This window comes from Myiozetetes cayanensis, unplaced genomic scaffold (assembly GCF_022539395.1).
Source record: "Myiozetetes cayanensis isolate MyiCay16 unplaced genomic scaffold, myiCay2020 scf28, whole genome shotgun sequence".
NCBI lineage: Eukaryota > Metazoa > Chordata > Aves > Passeriformes > Tyrannidae > Myiozetetes > Myiozetetes cayanensis.
The window spans coordinates 3,915,299-3,932,993 of record NW_026087499.1 but is presented as its reverse complement, the minus strand read 5'-3'; the positions used below and the strand labels follow the sequence as shown (position 1 = coordinate 3,932,993).

General features: G+C 53.6%; 1 protein-coding gene across 2 annotated transcripts in view; it reads left to right on the top strand.

Moving 5' to 3' along the window:
• CASZ1 (castor zinc finger 1) overlaps positions 1-17,695 on the top strand; it is a 156,323-nt gene that overhangs the window by 41,627 nt on the left and 97,001 nt on the right. The window contains exon 2 of one of the 2 annotated variants that reach the window (XM_050322652.1): positions 15,097-15,182. Coding sequence is in view for 1 of the 2 variants with exons in the window: in XM_050322653.1 (XP_050178610.1) it covers positions 15,179-15,182 (4 nt within the window). In the remaining variant the exon portion in view is untranslated. Of the gene's footprint in view, positions 1-15,096; positions 15,183-17,695 lie in introns of those variants that run through there. The other variant, XM_050322653.1, reaches the window with a different exon arrangement.

The window sequence follows — 17,695 nt, the reverse complement described above, 5'->3', positions numbered from 1 at the left end:
CTGGGACTGGGAAGTGGAGGGTGCTGGAGAGTGTGTGTGTCTCTTTAAATGCTCTTTGTGTCAGCGTGATAAGGAATTTGATGGCTTTATCAGAAATACCAAAGCTTTATTTAGCAGGGTGAGGCGAGCGCCACTCGGCTCCACACAATCTGCTGATAAATTGGAAAAAAAAAAAAAAAAAAACAGGCAGTGGGGGGAGGAAAGTCTAAACTTTCCCTGATTGCATTTGGGCATGGCCCAGCTTCCAGGGGACGTGGAGCTGGACACATTCCCTACCTGACCACAGCCACTGTGGATGGTGAGGCCAGGTGCGTATTAATGCCCTTGCTTGAGACCAGAGCCCTTGCAAAGGACAGAAGCAACTTGGGTTTATCCCATGTCATCTTTTGGTGTTCCCACTGTACACCTGGTCGTATCTCTCACATGGTTCCTTTTCTCTCTTGTCCCCAGTTTGCTGCATGTCTCATCTTCCCTTTCACCTCTACCCATGGTACTCGAGCGTTTTTGGCCAACAGCTGGGCTATGGTACAAGCCCCTGGACAGAAAGGCCCTAGTGTTCTTTCTCTGTCCCTCAGACTGTGCATCTCAGCAAGAGGTTTGGGTTTGGTTGGTCCCTGGGTCTCATCTCCTTTACCTGGAGTTTGCCTGCCAGGTTCTGTAAGGGGCAGGCCCAGGCAGGTGGGAAAGGAGAGGGGTCTCATTCAGCACAGGGTGCAGGGGACCTCTGCAAAATATCGCCTGTGCAGCACGGGACTGCAGGGAGCTCACAGCTGCAATGGGAAACACCCCCACAGGAGGTCTGTGCCAGCCTGGATTGCCAATCCAGCTGCAGGAGGACAGGCATGTCCTCCACTCTTGGACCTTGCTGTCCTCCCAGGGTCCCACTGGGCTGTGGGAGGATGTGTGCCAGTGCTCACTCCAGTGCTCCTACTGGTGGGCATACCTCGGAGAGGGGGTAGATGAGGTTGAGGAGCTGCTTTGGGTGAGCTGCTGCTCTCCTGCAGCAGAGATGCATAATCTGATTTACCTATTGCAGAGCCCTGTATCATGGGGACCTCCTGCAGTGAGGGCAAAGCCCAGTCACAGGATTCTTCCCTCAGTCCTGTGTTGGAGTGAGGAGCCTGGGATCATGACCCCATCCTGCCAGCACTGTGTAATGCTTGTGCTGCTTTGCTTCTAAATAGGCTAAACCTTGATTTGGTGGTTAAGTCGCAGAACTGGGAGTCAAGCCTCCTGGTCTCCAGCCACAGCTCTTCCACCAACTCCCCCATGGAAACCTGCTGCCTTCTCCTTGCCTCTGTGGAAGCACTCCATGCACAGGAGCAGAGCAGCACCCAGGTTTGCAGCAGAGCAAGGAGTGTGCAGGGTTTTCCAAAGGATGCCCATTGCCGTGGCTCCACCAAGGCTGTGCTGCCTTACTGAAACAAGGCTGGCCCCGTGGTTCTGCAGCACTCTGAGATCCGGGCTGGCAGTGCTCGAGACAGAGCCAGTGTTTCTCCTGATCCATGTTTATCATTAACACATGACATCGATTATATTTCGTTGCCATGTTTTGTTGTTCATCGCGTGCCTGCACGCAGGCCACACACATTGTGACAGCTCTGGTCCCTTCCTGATCTCGTGCCTCCACACCTTTTCTTTCCATCTTTCTGTTCATTCTTACTCCTCCTCTTTCCTTTCTCTCTTTCTTTTGATTTTTCCTCTCTCCTCAGCTTGCACGCACGCACACACACAAACACATACACACACAAAGCCCCTTCACAGTTGGATCATCTGTTCTTGGCTCTCGCCCACATCTCTTTTTGATGTGGTTTCTGGAGGGTTTGGGCCAAGTCCCCCATTTCTCTCTCTGACATCAGGAAGCCTGCTGCAGCCTCTGATTGCAGCCGGATCTGGTTAACTCTCTTAGGAAACCTTGCCACCTACCAGAGTAAGACTGGTGCTGTGAGCCTGGCCGGAAAGGAGAGCGAGGCTTGAGCTGCACTGAGTTACAGCCTCATGCTCTGGACAGTTACTCGTGATTTACTGATGTGCCCAAGCACAAAACAAGATCCTGAGTTGACGCAGCACGAGTGTCTGGAGGCTGTGGAGCTGCTCCTTCAGAAGATGTTTCCCTTGTTGGGGTTGTGTGGTGCTTCCCCCCACAAAGCTGAGAGGGGCAGCGCCCGGAACTCCAGGCAGGGCTTTGGCTTTCAGCTCCCATTTTGGGGCCATTTAGTCTAGACCGAGCATATTTAGTCTTGGTCTCAGCCTGGGGTATCTTTTGACTTGCTTGAAGCCCTGTCTGGTGCATCACTGTCCCCTCTAGTTGCGGTTCGCTTGAGCACCATGAGAGAGAACCGCGATGCCCGGGAGGTGCAGCTCAGTCCCAGAGGAGATTCCTCCTCCCCCGGGAGGCAGCGTAAAGATGGTGAGGCTGTGAGGGGACGAGTAGACAAGTTTAGAAGAGGCTTAACAGCAATTAGGTTTAAAGGACCCCTCTTCTCTCGGAGTTTTCAAAGCTCCGCGGTCCCTTTTGGGAGGAGAGGCTCTGCCGAGTGCGATGTGTGTCTGTGCGGAGCGGCTGCAGCGCCGCTGGCTGCGCTCAGAAGTGCGGTGGAGTCCCCTGGGGGCTGCTGGGAAGAGTTGTGCTTTCGGCACGGAGCGGGTGGATGGGACAAGGAGACAGAGGCAGGGACAAAGCCTTGCTCTTCTCAACACCCTGCTCGTGAACTCGTGCTCAAGCTGCCCTCGTGGATCGACTCAAATCCTGTTAAGTCGGCAGCAAAACTTTCACCAGCCTCAGTAAAGAGCAAACATTTTCAGTCAGGTCACTTCCAGGGCCAGGAACGGGGTCAGGGGAGAAATACCTGAGCGACAGTTTGCTTTAGCAGAATGGGGAGGGAAGTGAGAGTAGATTGCTTTGGGCATGGGTAATGGGGCATGGAGACCTCGCTGACTCAGCCAGCACCGCAAACTCTGTCCTGGGCACTCAAGCTGCGGCTGCTTGTCCTCCTGTCTGAAACGAGCCCATCATCTCAGCCTGCTCCCCAGCAGGCTCATGTCCCCTGCCACAAAGCATCTTTCCATGTGGCACTAACTGGCCACACTGGCCTGGAGCTGGGGCTGGAGGGGCTGTGGAGCCTGGACCCCTTCAGCTTCTCTTTGCAGCTCAGTGATGAGGCGGGGACAGTTCGCCCCATGGTTGCCCACACAGCCCACATGCAAACTTTGCTGGTGATCCTGGGCTAAATTTGTTCCTTTCTAAAAGGAAAATTTGTATAGAATGAGCTAAAAGGCCTCGGGCTCCCCCAGTGTGGGCCTGGGGTGCTGGGACAGCACAGCTCCTCCCTGAAGCTGGCTAATAGAAATCAGTCCTGATTAGGATTAGTCCAGCCAGCACTGAGCTGGCAGGCTGATAATCTAATAAAAATTCCCAGGATTGGTTTACTCTGGGGAGGATTTGCGCTGGACGCGGGAGGAGCAGGATTAGCCCAGCTGTGTTAGGGAAGGGAGGGCAGCCCAGGGTGGGCAGGGAGTTCTGCCGAGAGGGTGGGGGGAGCAAGACGGACAGCAAGAGTAAGTGGAAGTGACAGGGTCAGACCGGGCCTTTGTCCTACAGCCTGATTAGAGAGTCTGCCCCCAGTTTCTTACACTTTGGGATGTTGTCGGACAAACTGGAGCTTAAATCTGTCAGAGCGCAGTAGAGATTGGAGTTGACATCCCAGGAACATATTCCTTGCTGTGCAGAAATCCAGTCCTGCTGGGAAAATGTGCAATGCCCATCCCAGCCCCCTCTGAGCTGGAGGAGATGAGCTCAACTTCTTCCTTCAGCTGTGTTGGGTGGTTGAGGCTGAGCAGCAGAGACGCTTGTCCAGAAGCTGGTATCTGCCACGAGTGGTCCATGTCCAGCTCCAGACTGGTCTCTCCAGCTTCATCCCTTGATGGAGAAGTCCTGGGAGCCAGTTAGTTGCTCTCCAGCTGAAATCTCCAGGCTCTGCAAAGGCACGGTGGCAAAGGCACCCACCGTGTGTGAGCGAGAACAGCAGGAGATCCCTGTTCCCCCAGGGAATCTCAGGGTGGGCAGAAAAGCTCCTTAGCAGGCAGTGAGGAATCCTGAGGCTGCAGGCAGTGGCTCTTCAGACTGGGGATGCCAAGGATTTCTTGGGCTGCTGCTTTTGAGGAAGACCCTTGGTAGGGGAGGCAGAGCAGGAAAGTTGTTTTCAAGCTGTTCCTGCTGCAGGACTTCTCAGCCTGCAGCCCCTGGAATGACTGTGAAAAACAGAAGGAACCCAAAATGTCTGTGCCCATTTCCATGATTTTAAAGCAAGAGTATGAGGGGGAAGTATAGCAAATACTCAAAGTTTTCACCTCGATGTTTCACAAGACAATCTGTGGATTATTCCAGGTGTGTTCTAGTGCAGCATCTAAAGGTGCCCTGTCAGCCTGCTCTGGCTGCCTCAGCTGTGCTGTTTAATGCTCCCTAGGCAAGGCAGGAGAGGAAGAGAGCCCCACAATCTCCTGAACTCAGCCTTCAACTCTCCCTATTCCTCTGTTCTTCTCTCCTTCAACTCACCTGGACTGACTCTTCTGCTCCTTACCTGGGAAGTTCATGAAATCCCAGACTATTTAAATGTATCTGGGAACACTGCAGAGAGACCCTTCAGAGCATGAACTGGGGAGTCCTGCCTGGAGCAGAAGAACCAGAGCAGCCACTCCATATGTTCCTGGACACAAGGCAGGAGCTGCATAGGATGGAAACCCTCTCTTGGAGTCAGAACTCCACAGAGAAATGTCCTCATAGCTGCAAAGGGTGCAGATTGTGTGAGGGTTTTTTTTCTCTTCTTAACAGCTGCTGCTCCTGTAGATGGGCTGGAGCATTTCCCAGCTGAGTAGCTCTGTCTGTGGACCAGCATCCTGAAAGCTCAGGGGTCTGGGGGTTGTTTGGGACCCTTGCCCCCCCCCCAAAAAAAAAAACCCCAAAAAAACCACAACAGAAAAAAAAGACAGACAGACAGAAAAAGCCTCTAAGATGAAACCAGGATAACTAAATAACGAGAGCCCTGTCCTCTCCAGGCTCGGGTAGCTGCATATATGATTGTCAACTTGATGAAATCCCCCCGGATGTAATGAGCTGATTTTCTGCTGTTAATATTGCATCTGCTGATGAAGGATTCGTTAGGATAATGGAACGAAGCTAAAATATAAATGACTCGCTGTCAAGAAGCAGCTTTTGCTTGTGTTCTCCTGACAGTTCCTCGGCCACGGCGAGGGAGTTTTGTGTGCTCGGCACACGTTTGCGAGGTGTGTGTGGGTATTGGGTCCTGCGTGTGCAGGGACACGCGTGTCAGAGCACGTTCCCTACGAGCCTGGGTACCTGGAGCCCGCTGGGCACTGTGGGATTCTCTGTGCCAGTGGGGCCAGAACAGTGGTGCATCAGAGAGCAGCAGCCAGGGAAAGTTGTTCCTTGGCTGGGCTGAGGCTGCCGGGGGAAGGAGGGAATGTGTGCTGCTGGAAGAGTGTCTGTGCCTCCACTCCAGGTCGCCCTTGATCTGGTGTGTTCCTTTTTCTCCTCTAGTTTTGTTGCCAAAGTTGCTGTGTTTCCTTTCTGAGCACGAGAAATCACTTTAAGCATGTTGGAAAGTGAAACAGATCTTTGCTCCCAACGCTTTTGCGAACGCAGAGTATTATTTTCGTTGGAAAATGCAAAAAAAAGATCTTGATAAAAGGGGTTGTGGTGCTGCTGAACAGTAACCCGACATCTGGGCAGAGAATCTCAAGGTTCAGCTGTCAGACTGAGGAGCTGGGGTTGGTTTTCTTGGCAAAAAGTAAAAAGCTCTGTCATTGAGGGGTTTTAACTTCAGTGCAGTTTCTCACACACGGCACCAGCACTAGTTCCTCACCCGCTCTCAGGGCTGTGCCCACGTCTGAGCACGTGTTAAATCTTTGTTATCAGAGGTGCAGAGAGGAAAACCTTTCCAGAATACTTTTCCAGAACACATTCCCAAGTATCTTTGGTATCTTTGGCTTTCTGTACATTTCATAACAGCATTAACCAAAATGTAACATGTGCCCACCCTTCCTTTTACCCTGTGCCTGAGGGCATTTGGTGTTTTCCCTTCAAGTCCATGTTCCTGGACGCAGGAGGATCTCAGCTTTCACTGTTTGTTTGGTTTTTTTAGTTTTTAATCACATTTCTTGCTCTTCTGATTACCAAAGAGGAAAAAAAAAAAAGATTGAAAACATGAACCGTAATGGCTCAAAAATGAAATTAAAAAAGACCTTGTTTTCCATTATTATTTTTCAGATCACATTTTTGAGCCAGTAACGTCAGGGATCAGAGCAGTGATTTTATTTTTTCCTCAACAGCAGTTTTTCTGCAGGTGTGAGATGGAGGTATCCCAGCGCCTCTGACCATCTTTGGTGGATGTTTGGTGGACAAAGGCTGGCCCGGCACTACTTTTGGGGAGTTCCTCTCACTGCTCAGATGCTCACTCCTCTAGCGAGGAGCATTGGTGGTTTAATTGAATCATTCTTTACAAAAGACCATGAATATCAATGATGGGGGAGGGGGGAGACACATGAATATGATGCTGAAAATTTTGCACTGGAATATGTTTGGTGGAAAACAGCTTTCTGACCAAGTGTGTGTGTGGATAAACTTACATGTAGCACTCTTCCAGCCTTTCTGTGAAACCATTTCTTTGCTTTCCTTCACGATAAACACTGCGTGGAAGAAAATTTTGAACTAAAAAATTACTTTTCCCAAAGATATTTGGCAGGAGGAAGAACAATTCTTTTCTGCTCAGTGTTCTGACACAGTTTGAGTTGTGCAGACATAAGGAAATGAGTGAGGTGTAGTGGCTCCTGCCCAAGGCCAAGTGCAAGGGACAAGGAAGCCCAGCCATTGTCCCTGTCCCACTGAATCCCTGAAGAGGACCTTGCACCAGGACTCCAACGTGCCAGAAAAGGCAGAACGGAGACATTTTCCAGGGAATCAGAGTTATTCCAGGGGGAAGGTGGTGCAGAAAAGCTGGAAAGCCTTTTGTGCTTCCACACTTACTGTTGCACAAGCTTTAAATTCCCAGGCTGGTGAACAATTTCCAGTTTCTTTGCTGCCTCTTGGCAGCGGTAACGCAGCCAGACCCAGGCAACTGGAAGTCATGAGCTGGGCTCCAAAACTGTGAGATCATCCTGGAGGTTTGGAGACGGAGCAGGCAAATGCCAAAGGGTATGGCATTCTTGGACTGGCTTTCTGAGTCCTTCAGCCTTCCTGGGCTCTTCTCTGCACAATTAGCCTTGGCAAGGGGGAGGAGGTGGGCAGGGAGGTCTGACCAGCGCCCGTCCCTCTTGGCATCTCGGAGGCTTTTCATACCAGTTCCCCCAGGGCAGAGAGCCAGGTCCTGAGCCAGCCTAAGGGAGCACAGCCTGGTGTCAGCAGGGCCTCCCTGATCCACACCCACTCGGACTCTCCTCCCAGAGTCAGGGAGACTCTTTTGAGGAATTCGGTGGCAAATTCAAGCACGGCTTGGCTGGGACAGTGTCTGTGTTATGGGAGAGTCCCCTTTGGCTCTGGGGCTTGTTGGCATTGGGCAGGCTCAACCTACAGCAACCAGCCCGGGAGGAAATCAGAGACCCCTCTCCCCAAATCCTCCCCTTGGGTTTTTCCTCCATTCCACTCTTTTCCAGGTGCCCCAAGCATAACAAGCCCTGTCACCTCTTCCTATGTACTAGCTCTCTTGGGCCATCACTTGGAGCATCTATGTGTGTTTCTGTGTGTCACACTTATTTTTTTCCTGGGGTCCCCTGCTTCATCATTATCTTAATCACTGTTGTGTTAAGTTTCATGCTTCCTTTGACCTTTATTTTCGGCCTGGTTATGCTGTTTATCTGCCTCTGACACTTGTCCCCTGGTGCTATTGCCAGGGAAACCCAGCACAGAGGCCTTTCCCTTTTCCCCCACCCCCTTGTCCCTTTCTGTTTAATTTTTTTTCTTTCCTACTTTTTTTTTCTTTTTCTTTTTTTCTTTTTTTTTTTTTTTTTTTGTCTTTTAACATGGTTTTCCTAAAAAGTTTTTTAATCAATCAAATTTGAGGCAGAAAATAGGCTTGGTCACGCCTGGTCCTTGGGTCGTGTGACACTCACTCAGGGTCCTGACAGCTCCTCAAAGGGGGCACCCGGGACGAGGAGGGGGGGCCGGCAACGCGTTTCCCCAGGAAAGGGCCCGTTTCCATGGCACTGCCCCCACCTCTCCGCCATCCGCCAGCCCGACGTGGGCCTGAGGCTCTTCAAAAGGGGCGTCGGGGAGCGTGTGCGTGTGTGCGGGGCCGGGGAACAAAACGCGGCGCGGGGGCGGCGGGGGCCGCGCCGACAGCTGCCGGGGTTCTCTGCCCCCGGAGCTCGTGGGGAGCCAGCGGGAGCCGCGGCGGCAGAGCTGGGGCCCCGCCAGGCCCGCATAATCAGGGGCTTTTCATAAATGCCCCATTTTTCATCCCCATCTCAGGCATGTGCGCCGGCAGCGCCGGGAGCGCTGGCGCGGGGGGACAGCGCTCCCCAGTCCTGGTGCTCACGCCTGGCTCTGCCCCCCTGCACCCTCGTCGTCCTCTGCCCCGTCTCCGCAGGCTGGCAGGTGCCCACTGCTCTGCCAAATGCAGCTCATGCCCCCCTGGCGGGGGCTGGGATGGAGGGAGCGTGGAAGCAGCCTCACGGCTGTGTCGGTGCCGGCTCCCACCGCAGCAGGACCCGGGCTAGGCATGTGCCTCACCATCCTTGGAGTCGCCTTTTCCCTTTTCCTCGAGTCCTCCTTGCTTCCCTCGCCTCTCCCCACCCTGCCCTGGGAGACCACTTGCCCTTCTGCTGCCTTCATCCCAGGCTCTGTACCTGGGGTTTTAAAACCCTTTTCTTTCCCCCCCTTCCCGCCCCCCCCGCCTTTCTCAAGTTCTCTTCTGTCACTCTGCCACCTCCTGCCCTTCTTTTCCCCATGCCCTTTCCAGTTCTCCGTTCGTGCAGGGTCTTTTTCTTTCTCTCTTTTTTATAATTAATGATTAGTTTTAATTGGTTTGCTTAGGCAGCCTGACAGCAAATTAGCAGGAGCCAGCCCAGGGCTGCCGAATGCCAAGTTTGGGGACTGCTGTGCTTTACAGAAGCCGTGGCGGGAGGTGAAATCCTTGGGATCGCCCCTTGGCGCTCCCCTCCTGCTGTGCTGGGCTGGGCTGTGGCTGTGCTGTGAGGTGGGAGGCCGGGGCCTCTCCTGGCCCCAAGTGCCATCAGTGCTGGGAAGCTGGGGCGGGCAGTGGGTGCTCTCCCTGTCCCTCTGTCACTTGCCTGGCTCCAGCACTCTGAGCTGCAGGGTTACCTCCAGGATGGCCTCTGTCCCTTTCCTACTGCCCAGTGCTGGTTTTCCTCCTCCTTTTTGCTTCACCTTTTTTGAGCTGGGCTCTGCTCAACAGGTTTGAGCAGAGGGGCCAGGGTGAGAGGCAGGGCAGGGTGTCCCCGGGGAGTGCTGTGCCGAGGGGAGTGCTCAGGCACCGGAGCAGGCGGCTCTGCCCGGAGCTGAAGGCAGGTAATGGGGACAGGGTGGGAAGGGAAGGGGGGCTTTGCTCTTTTCCTCCTTCGCAGTGATTTCCCTTTGCTTTGCTTTTCTTTTCTTTGCCTTTTTTATAGCTCCCATTTTTCTTTTTTATGAGAGAGAAACTGCAGGGTTCTCCCAGGGCTGGGAAGAGCGCTCGGTCCCAGGCTGCTCCCAGCCAGATGGAGGGGAAGAGAAGGGGGGCAGTGGGCCTGTAATCCTGGGAGGAGAGTTTTCCTGGTTAAAGAGGATTGGGGATGGAGTCTAGGACATTTCAGCATGTTGGTTTAGGAAGAAGGGGCAGACCATGACCTATTTGGGGTGCTTGTTAATTCTCAGCACAAAACTTTGCTGGGAGCACGGTGTAGCCCTACAAGTGTGGATGGAGTTGGATTGTGTTGCACTGCTGGTATTGCCTTGTAATGGTAGCCAGGAAAGGGTTCCCTTTCCTCTCCTGCAGCCCATGCCTTTTTCCCTGGGCAACCCAAGATTGGCAAGAGATGATGGTTGAGTGGGACTGTGCAGCTGGAGCTGTACAGCAGCCAGGATATTCCAACCCTCCCAAACCAAGAAGGCTTGTTAGGCTGGTGACAACAGGGTGTGTTTTTTGTCCTTCTCAGTTGTTCTTCCTTCAGGTGTTTAATGGGTGCTTTTGCTCTTACTGGACAACCAGTCCAACCCTCCAACTGAGTGTTAATACCTACATTTGCCTTTTTATGGGATCCAGAGCTCACGTAGAACTGAAATCAGAGGGATGTGCTGTCTTCCTGGGATTTCTGTCATGGAGGAACAGCCTTTTTGTCAGTCACAGAGGTCCCTGCTGCATTCCAGATTCATGAAAGATGGAAGCCAGCACAAACACGTCTGCTCTCAGATCTGTGTGTTGTTCAGCTGTGAGTGTACTGGCAAACACCATGCTGTGATACCTTGCTGCAGCCTGGCCCCTTTCCCAAAGACTCGTGTGGTTGGAGCTCGCTCAGGTGCAAACACTGATAGCGCACGTACCGGCGGCTGCTGCACCGGCGTCCCGCGAGGCTCGGGGGCTGCACGGCCCCCTCCTCTGCCCTGCCCTGCCCAGGGCACGGGGCTCTGCACTCCCACACAGCTCCAGTGTCCCTGCCCAGTCCTGAGGAACCCTCAGAGAGGCCCTCATGCCTTCACCGGTGTTCTGGACCTTAGCTGAGCTTTGGGCCTTTGCGGAGCAAGTCGAGAGCAAGTCCTCCTGTCTTGGGGAGAGAGAGAGAGGGATAAGTGTGGAAAAATACCTGCTAGAAAAGGCATTGAGACCTCACAGATCATTTCACTTTTAGGTAGTCTTGGCTTATTCCCAGAGCTGATGTCCATGCAGTAGCAGAAAATATATTTGATTTGTAGCAAAACTTCCTTGTTCTGTGCACTGGGAAGTCTCCTTTTCCTTTTCACACACACCCATCCTCTCAGGGGGTGTTTTAAGACCCCTTTCACTTTCTTGTAGGCTGTTTACATTTCACTGCCCTTCAGTGAGCCAAAAGGGGCTCAAGGAGGTGGCCGCACTCTGTACGTTTTTGTGTACCAGCAAGGCTGGGACAGATCCATGTCATTTGTTTGTCAGTCCCACGTTGGCCAGTGCTGAGGAGTAAGTGATGCTCAGGAATTTTTTGCCAGGCTGGATGTATGACCACACACCCAAACCCTGTGCCATAGCTGCTACTAGGCACTTGTGGCCCTCAGCAGAGCCCAGGGATGGGCAGTGCTGGGGTGGCTGGATTCCCACCCACAGGGCTGAGTGCAGGGTGCTGCGCGCTTGTTTTGTGGCTTACAAGTTTATTGCTCATACCAGGCTGATCAGGACAGTTCCAAAACTTGGAAGTGCCACCGGAGCGCCAGGCACTGTACAGAGTTGAATGAAGGCACAGCTCCCTCCCTGGGAGAGCAGCCCAGTGTCCAGGACACTCTCCCTGGTGTCCAAGCCATCCCTTCCCTTCTGGTTTTAGCAACCTGAGTGCCAATATTCCACCTCTCCCTTTGCAGTTTAGGGGCTCCATGATAATCGTGTAGTTGTTGACAATTGAAGAGCAACTCAGGATCACCAGCTGTTTCACTGCAGAGCCGCAGGAGGGAAACTGAGGCATGGAGCTGAAGGTGCCTAAAGATGTCCTCGGAGCTCCAGAGTGCCCCACTGAGGGATTATCCCGCCTGGGCTCTGCGGTTGCCGACACAACCCACCGTGGTGAAGGAAACCGAGTGGAGCGGGAAGCAGCAGTGCCTCCTGTGCTGCCCTGCCGTGCCTTTGGCTTGGCTTGCTGCCCTTCCTCTCCTCTTCCTCCCCTGGCACCCCTGGCTGGCAGCACGTGCCCCGAGTGCTGCTCGGCCGGCAGCCCGAGCCGGCTCCTTTAAGGCAGCCCGCCGGGGGACCGCGCGGTGCCAGCCTTCGCCGCCAGTGCCGCTCCCGCTTCCCCCTCGGAAAGTTTCCTGCCCAATTGTTATGTGCGATCCGATCTGAAAGTTGCTCTCTAAGCTTCTTGTCACATTTTGACTTAATGAAGTGCAACTGGAGTGGGAATTGGGGTTCATCACGCCAGTCTCACTGCGCTCCCTTGTTGTCAGAAAACAGGGGCGGTTGGGGACCGTAATGCAACGCTGCAAGTCGTTATCATTCCGGTCAGTCTGTTTAACACAAAATTAAACAAAGAACTAATTAGTGCCTCATGAATTAATAAATGCGCAGTTGCCGGGTAGGAAGGGGAGGAAGGAAAAAAGGTTGTTGAAGGAAAGATACTGAAAAAGTCGAATTAGGATGTTGTGTCAAGGGGAAAAAAAAAATCCAAGTCCACTTTGGCGAAGAGTTTGGATCCGTTGGTTTCCTTGGAATAAGCTCCCCTCCTCCTCCTGCATCCTGCTTGTCTGCTCTGGAGCAGCAATGTACAGCAGGCACGGGGAAGAGGCAGCCTTTCAGTGCTTCTGCAGGGGGGACTTATGAGAAAGACAGGGACAAACTTTTTAGCAGGGCCTGTAGTGATTGTGGTGATGGTTTTAAACTACAAGTGGGGCAATTTAGCCTAGATTTAAGGAATAAAATTGTTACAGTGAGGGTGGGGAGGCCCTGGCACAGTTTGCCCAGAGAAGCTGTGGCTGCCCCATCCCTGGAATTGTCCAAGGCCTGGTTGGACAGGGCTTGGAGCAACCTGGGATAGTGGGAGGTGTCCCTGCCCGTAGCTGGGGGTGGGACTATGTGACCTTTAAAGCTTCCTTCCAACCCAAGCAGGATTTTATCATTTTCCAGTAATGATCCCTAGAAGCTGGAGCTGGTGTCCAGTAGCCAGATACAAATTTTTACCCAAAGCATATGTGGGAGCTGAGAGGTGCGGGGTAGAAGCCCTTCATTGGAAAGGAGAGAGCCTTCAAAGCCGGTCATGGCGAGCAAGTCTCCTCTCTTTGTCTGAGGGCTTTTTTTCACGGGGAATCCACGATTGACACAGTAACAGTGTGTAATCTCAGATTAACTCTGTCCCAGCAGCGCTCCCCCTGCTCCTTGCCCTCTCCGCCCCCCTCCCCGCACGGAGCCGGGCAGTGCCGGGGTGTCCGTCCGGCGTTCCCGGAGCGGGGCTGGACACGGGGCCGTGCCGGGTGCCCACCCGGCCGGGCAGCCCCGCAGGTGCCGTGCCGTGCCACGCTGCCAGCGAGCGGGCTGGGCTCTGGCACATTGTCAGGCAGGGAAGCAGAGCTGGGGGAGGGAAGAGTCCATCCTTAAGAGGACATGTCAAGTACAATTAGCGTTATCTGTCTAAATATGTACTGGGAACACAGAATACAAGAGGAGGCCTGGCTGGCTTTAATGGAGACATATGCAAGGTCATATTGCCTCATACAATCCCCCAATCTGATTTGGGGATTACACATTCTAAGTAAATTGGCGTTATTCCTCTTGCATCATTGATAAGCTGCGGCCGAAAGAAGAGGAGTAAAAAAAAAAAAGAAGGAAAAAAAACAATTAAAAACTCAAACCCAAGAATTGACCGTGCACAGGGACGAGGGAGTGAAGGCAGGAAGGCAGAGAGAGTTACAGGCAGAGAGCTCAGGAAAGGGGGAGAGAACAAAAGGGAGGGAGAGGAAAAAGAGCGTGTCAGAGTGGCAGAGAAAGCGGAGGAAAGAGCAAGGAGGAAAGGGAGAACAAAGGGAAGAAAAAGGTGGGAGAAGGGATGAGAGAGCCAGAAGGACCGAGGGTGCCAGGGTGGGAGAAGCACCTCAAGTGGGGGAGCTGTTACTCTAGCCGTGCCCTCAGCCTTGTTAGCACCAGGATTTGAGTGGGAAAGGAAAGAGCCAGGCTGGTCATGCATCTTCCTCACCCGAGGGGCTCCCTGCGCTCTGTGTCCATCCATCCATCTGGGATATCTCACCAGCTCCTTCCCACTCTGGGTCCCAGCCAACACCAGGCATCTATCTTTGGCAGTGCTGGAGTGTGAGTGACGGGAGGAGCCCGGCCACACGCACGCAGCGCCAGCGCCCCGGACACAGGGGCAGCACAGCGTCCCCTGAGCCCAGTCCCTCTCCCTTCTGCCCTCCCAGGGGCTAAAGAGGGTCCCTACAAGGGGCTGGGTCCTGGCACCCACTGGTGCATCCAGAGAGGGAGCGTGTGGAAAGCTGGACTCAACCACAGGCTGGCTGTGCGTGACCTCGGGGCAGTTTGTGACTGCACTGCCACAGCGTTGGGAGCTGTTTTGGCTGCAGGAACAGCCCAAGCACCCTCACACTGTGCAGGGAGCCACCCTGTGCTGCTGGCCCCCTCCCGGCTCTGGGAGAGGGAAGTCCCTGGCTGGCTGTGGATCAATCCTCCCCCTCCCGCGAGCTCTCCTCCTGCGCAGGATAACCCCCTCCTGAAGTCTCACGGCACGGCTTTTATGCTCTGTCACATTTTTGGAACATATGGTTTTAAATAATTCAATTTACTTTTCATGTGTTTTGCTGTGACTTTTTTTCCCCTGTCCCTTTTCTCTTTCCTCTTCACTCTCTGGATTCTCCAGGGCAGAAAATGCACAGATGAGTGGATAAAGGGGTTCAGTGCACTGGGACCCAGCCCTGCACCCCATCATCTTGTGCCCCACTGGTGTGCAAGGGAGGCCTCAGCATTAGCACACGTGTGAACCTCTGAAAGGGGGGTCAGCAGAGAAAATGGGAAGATTGGGAAGGGAAAAATTTGACATGGAGCAGAAGGCAGCCTTGGATGTGTGGGCAGAGTGTGGTGCAGACCAGCAGGAGGTCTGTCTCTGATACCTGGAGAGCAGGATTCAGGCCAGCAATAGCTGCTCTCTCTATGTGAAATTATTCCCAAACCTCCTTGGGAGCCTCTTGCACAGAGAAGTGCCAGAGCATGGTGTGTCTGGTGGGGTGCATGGCGCTGGGGGGTACAGCCAGGAGCAGGACAGCTGTGGAGTTCCCCTGTGGAGTCTGAATATCCCAGGCTGGCCCTGCTTGCAGCTGAGTTCTCACCCAGGTGTTGTGAGTTGTCTGTGCCTTGGCTCTTGCTCAGATGTTCCCTATGGTTAATCAGATCCTTTCTCTCCCCCTTCCAGAATGAAGTGAATTTAGAGCTAAAAACGAGGCAAGAAACCAGGCCTTGAAATCTCCGAAAGGTAGGAGAGACTTCAGACTGCAATGGGTATGTCACTACGCCCTCCTGGGTTCTCTTTTCCTCTGCGTGTCTCTCACACTTATGGCCTGCTCACTGTGGCTGTGTCTGCACTAGAACTTCTGGGGCTGGACCAGTGTTAGTTACAGGGGTGGAAACAGAAGAAGGTCTATTGCAGACATGGCCTGTGTATGTCCTAATCCTGTCTTTGTCTTTATACACCAATTGTTCTGGCTCCTGGTTTGGTCACTGGGGGTTTTCCTCAATATCTTCACTCCTGCCTCTGTCTTTACAGATAAAAAACTGTGTAAGGGTTTTGGTGAGAGGCTTCATCTTCATCCATGTGGGCTGGGGGAGATGGATAAGGTCCTTTCACTGAATAGGATGCAGTCTCCATCTACTGTGAAGTTTTGCTGAGCTCAGTTCACATAATTCAGATGGTGATGTGCGTGTTCTCCTCCTCCTCTGGCACAGTTTTATCTATTCAGACTGCAGCACCGTGGTGGTAGGATGGAAGCAGCTCTGTCTCCAGCAGAATCCTGAGTGTTCTGGGTCTTCCCTTTTCCCAGATGTCATGGTCTGTCTTACTGCAAAAAAACTCCAGCTTCATGGTCTCCTAGAGCTGGATGGTCACTTAACCTTTGATAGGAGTTAGAGATCTAAAGCCCATGGGAATGAAAGGTGATTGTGTCTCTTAAATGCCTCATCTCCATGTCCTGGGTCAGAGATTCCCTATGCCACCTCTGCTGACAGTTACTGAGAAGTCCCTGCCAAGCCAAGGCAGTTCCTGCTCTCCCTGGCTCTTCCTTGTGGCCCCAGGAGTACCACTGAGCTCCTTGTGTGTCACCAGAAGAGTTCCCACCCTCTTCCCTGTGCCTCTGTACCTCTGCAGCACTGCCAGGCTGGCCTCTCCCATTGCTCCTCTTGGCAGGTCTGAGGGCAGGAGCGGCCACGGGGAGGGTGGGGAGTGCTCTGCCCTGTGGGACACCCCTCCAAGATGCCGGGAGCACTGTCTGGGCCGTGCCTGCCCTCGGAGCATCCCTGTGGCAGTGGGGACCCCCGACGCCCAGTTTCGGGGAGCTCAGGGGCTGAGTCCGAGCGCCATCCGAGAGGCCCGGGCTGGCTGGGGCAGGAGGGGGCCCCAGGCCGGGCTGGGCAGTGTCAGAGGTGACCGGTGGAAGGCCAGTGTTATGTAAATACCGCTGCTGTAACATGGCAGGGCTGAATGGCCCTGTGCGTCCATCCATCATTGCTGGGGAACAGAAGCCTCCCTGGGAGCACGGGGGGCCGGCAGCGCAGGGCAGGCAGACACAGGCAGCATGTGCCCTACTCATAAACTGTTTGTTTTCTTTTTGTCTCTCTCGTTTCGGGGCACCCCACCGAGAGCAACTCTCTGTTTTGTCCTTGCAACCTCTCCCCCAACCTTCCCCCCACCACTTTGGGCCTTCCTTTTCCTCCCTCCTTCCCCCTGAGGCCTTAAAAAAATGGAGAGAGGGGGGGAAAAGGGGAAGAGAAAAAAAAAAAAAAAAAAAAGTCCCCAGTTCACATTGCGGCTTCTTTCTCTGACTTCAAAGGCTCCCCATCATTGTTTGGGATCGGCAGGCAGTGGCCCTGAAAACGTGATCACAGCCGGGCACAGTGTAGGTCACCACCGAGCGCCATGCTCCGAGCGCTGAAAGGAACAGGCAGATTCTTCCCTTTTCATGCTTCACAACCCTGGTTACAGCGCTCTGCCTCGCCCGCGTGCTCCTCGCTGCGTGGCCATTCTTGCTCTTTTCTCCTCCTTTGCCTCCCGCCCTCCCTCTCTCTTTCTCCCAGGTCCCTCATTCCGCCGTCCCTGTGCTCTCATCCTGCTCTCCTCTGTGCCCAGCATCACACACTTTTCACACTTCCTTATTTCCTTTCCATTACTTTTCTTCCTCACTCTGTCCCGCCTGGCACTGCTGCCACTTCTCTCTGTTATGTGAATCACTGCTTTATTTCTCCCTTTTCCCTCTCCCAAAGGTCAGTCAGGAGGTTGATTTCCTCATGCCCCCTGTTCCTGTTTGGTAGCAGCCGTCCTCTGACATTTGCCCACGTTTCTGTCTTCCCCTGTGATGTCTCACTCACTGTGCCCAAAGCTGCAGTGGTTCTGTAGTCTCTGGATCAGCCTCAGACAGAGGACAGCCCTGCCCTCCCCACGAGGTGGGAGCCCATTGCTCTCATGTGCTTATTCCCCAAAATTCCTCATGTAGGGAGGCAGCACACGGAGCCTGCCAGCAATGTCAGCTTCCAAACCTGCTCTCTGGCTTTGCTGGTTAACCTGAAGGAGTTGGCAGGTGGGATTAGTGTTGTTGGGTGGGTTTGGGAAGCCAGGCAGTGACTCCGTATATGTCACAGGGAAACCTTTGTATCTTGTAGGTCTCACGTGGAACATGACAGTGATGGTAGTGCTGAGGGCAGAGTTAGGCAGAGGGAAGCAGGCCCAGCAGTTTGAGTGGGCATCCCAGAATACTTCCTCAGTGGCTTTCAGTGAGGGAACATCACCGTGTTGTGCTGAAGCT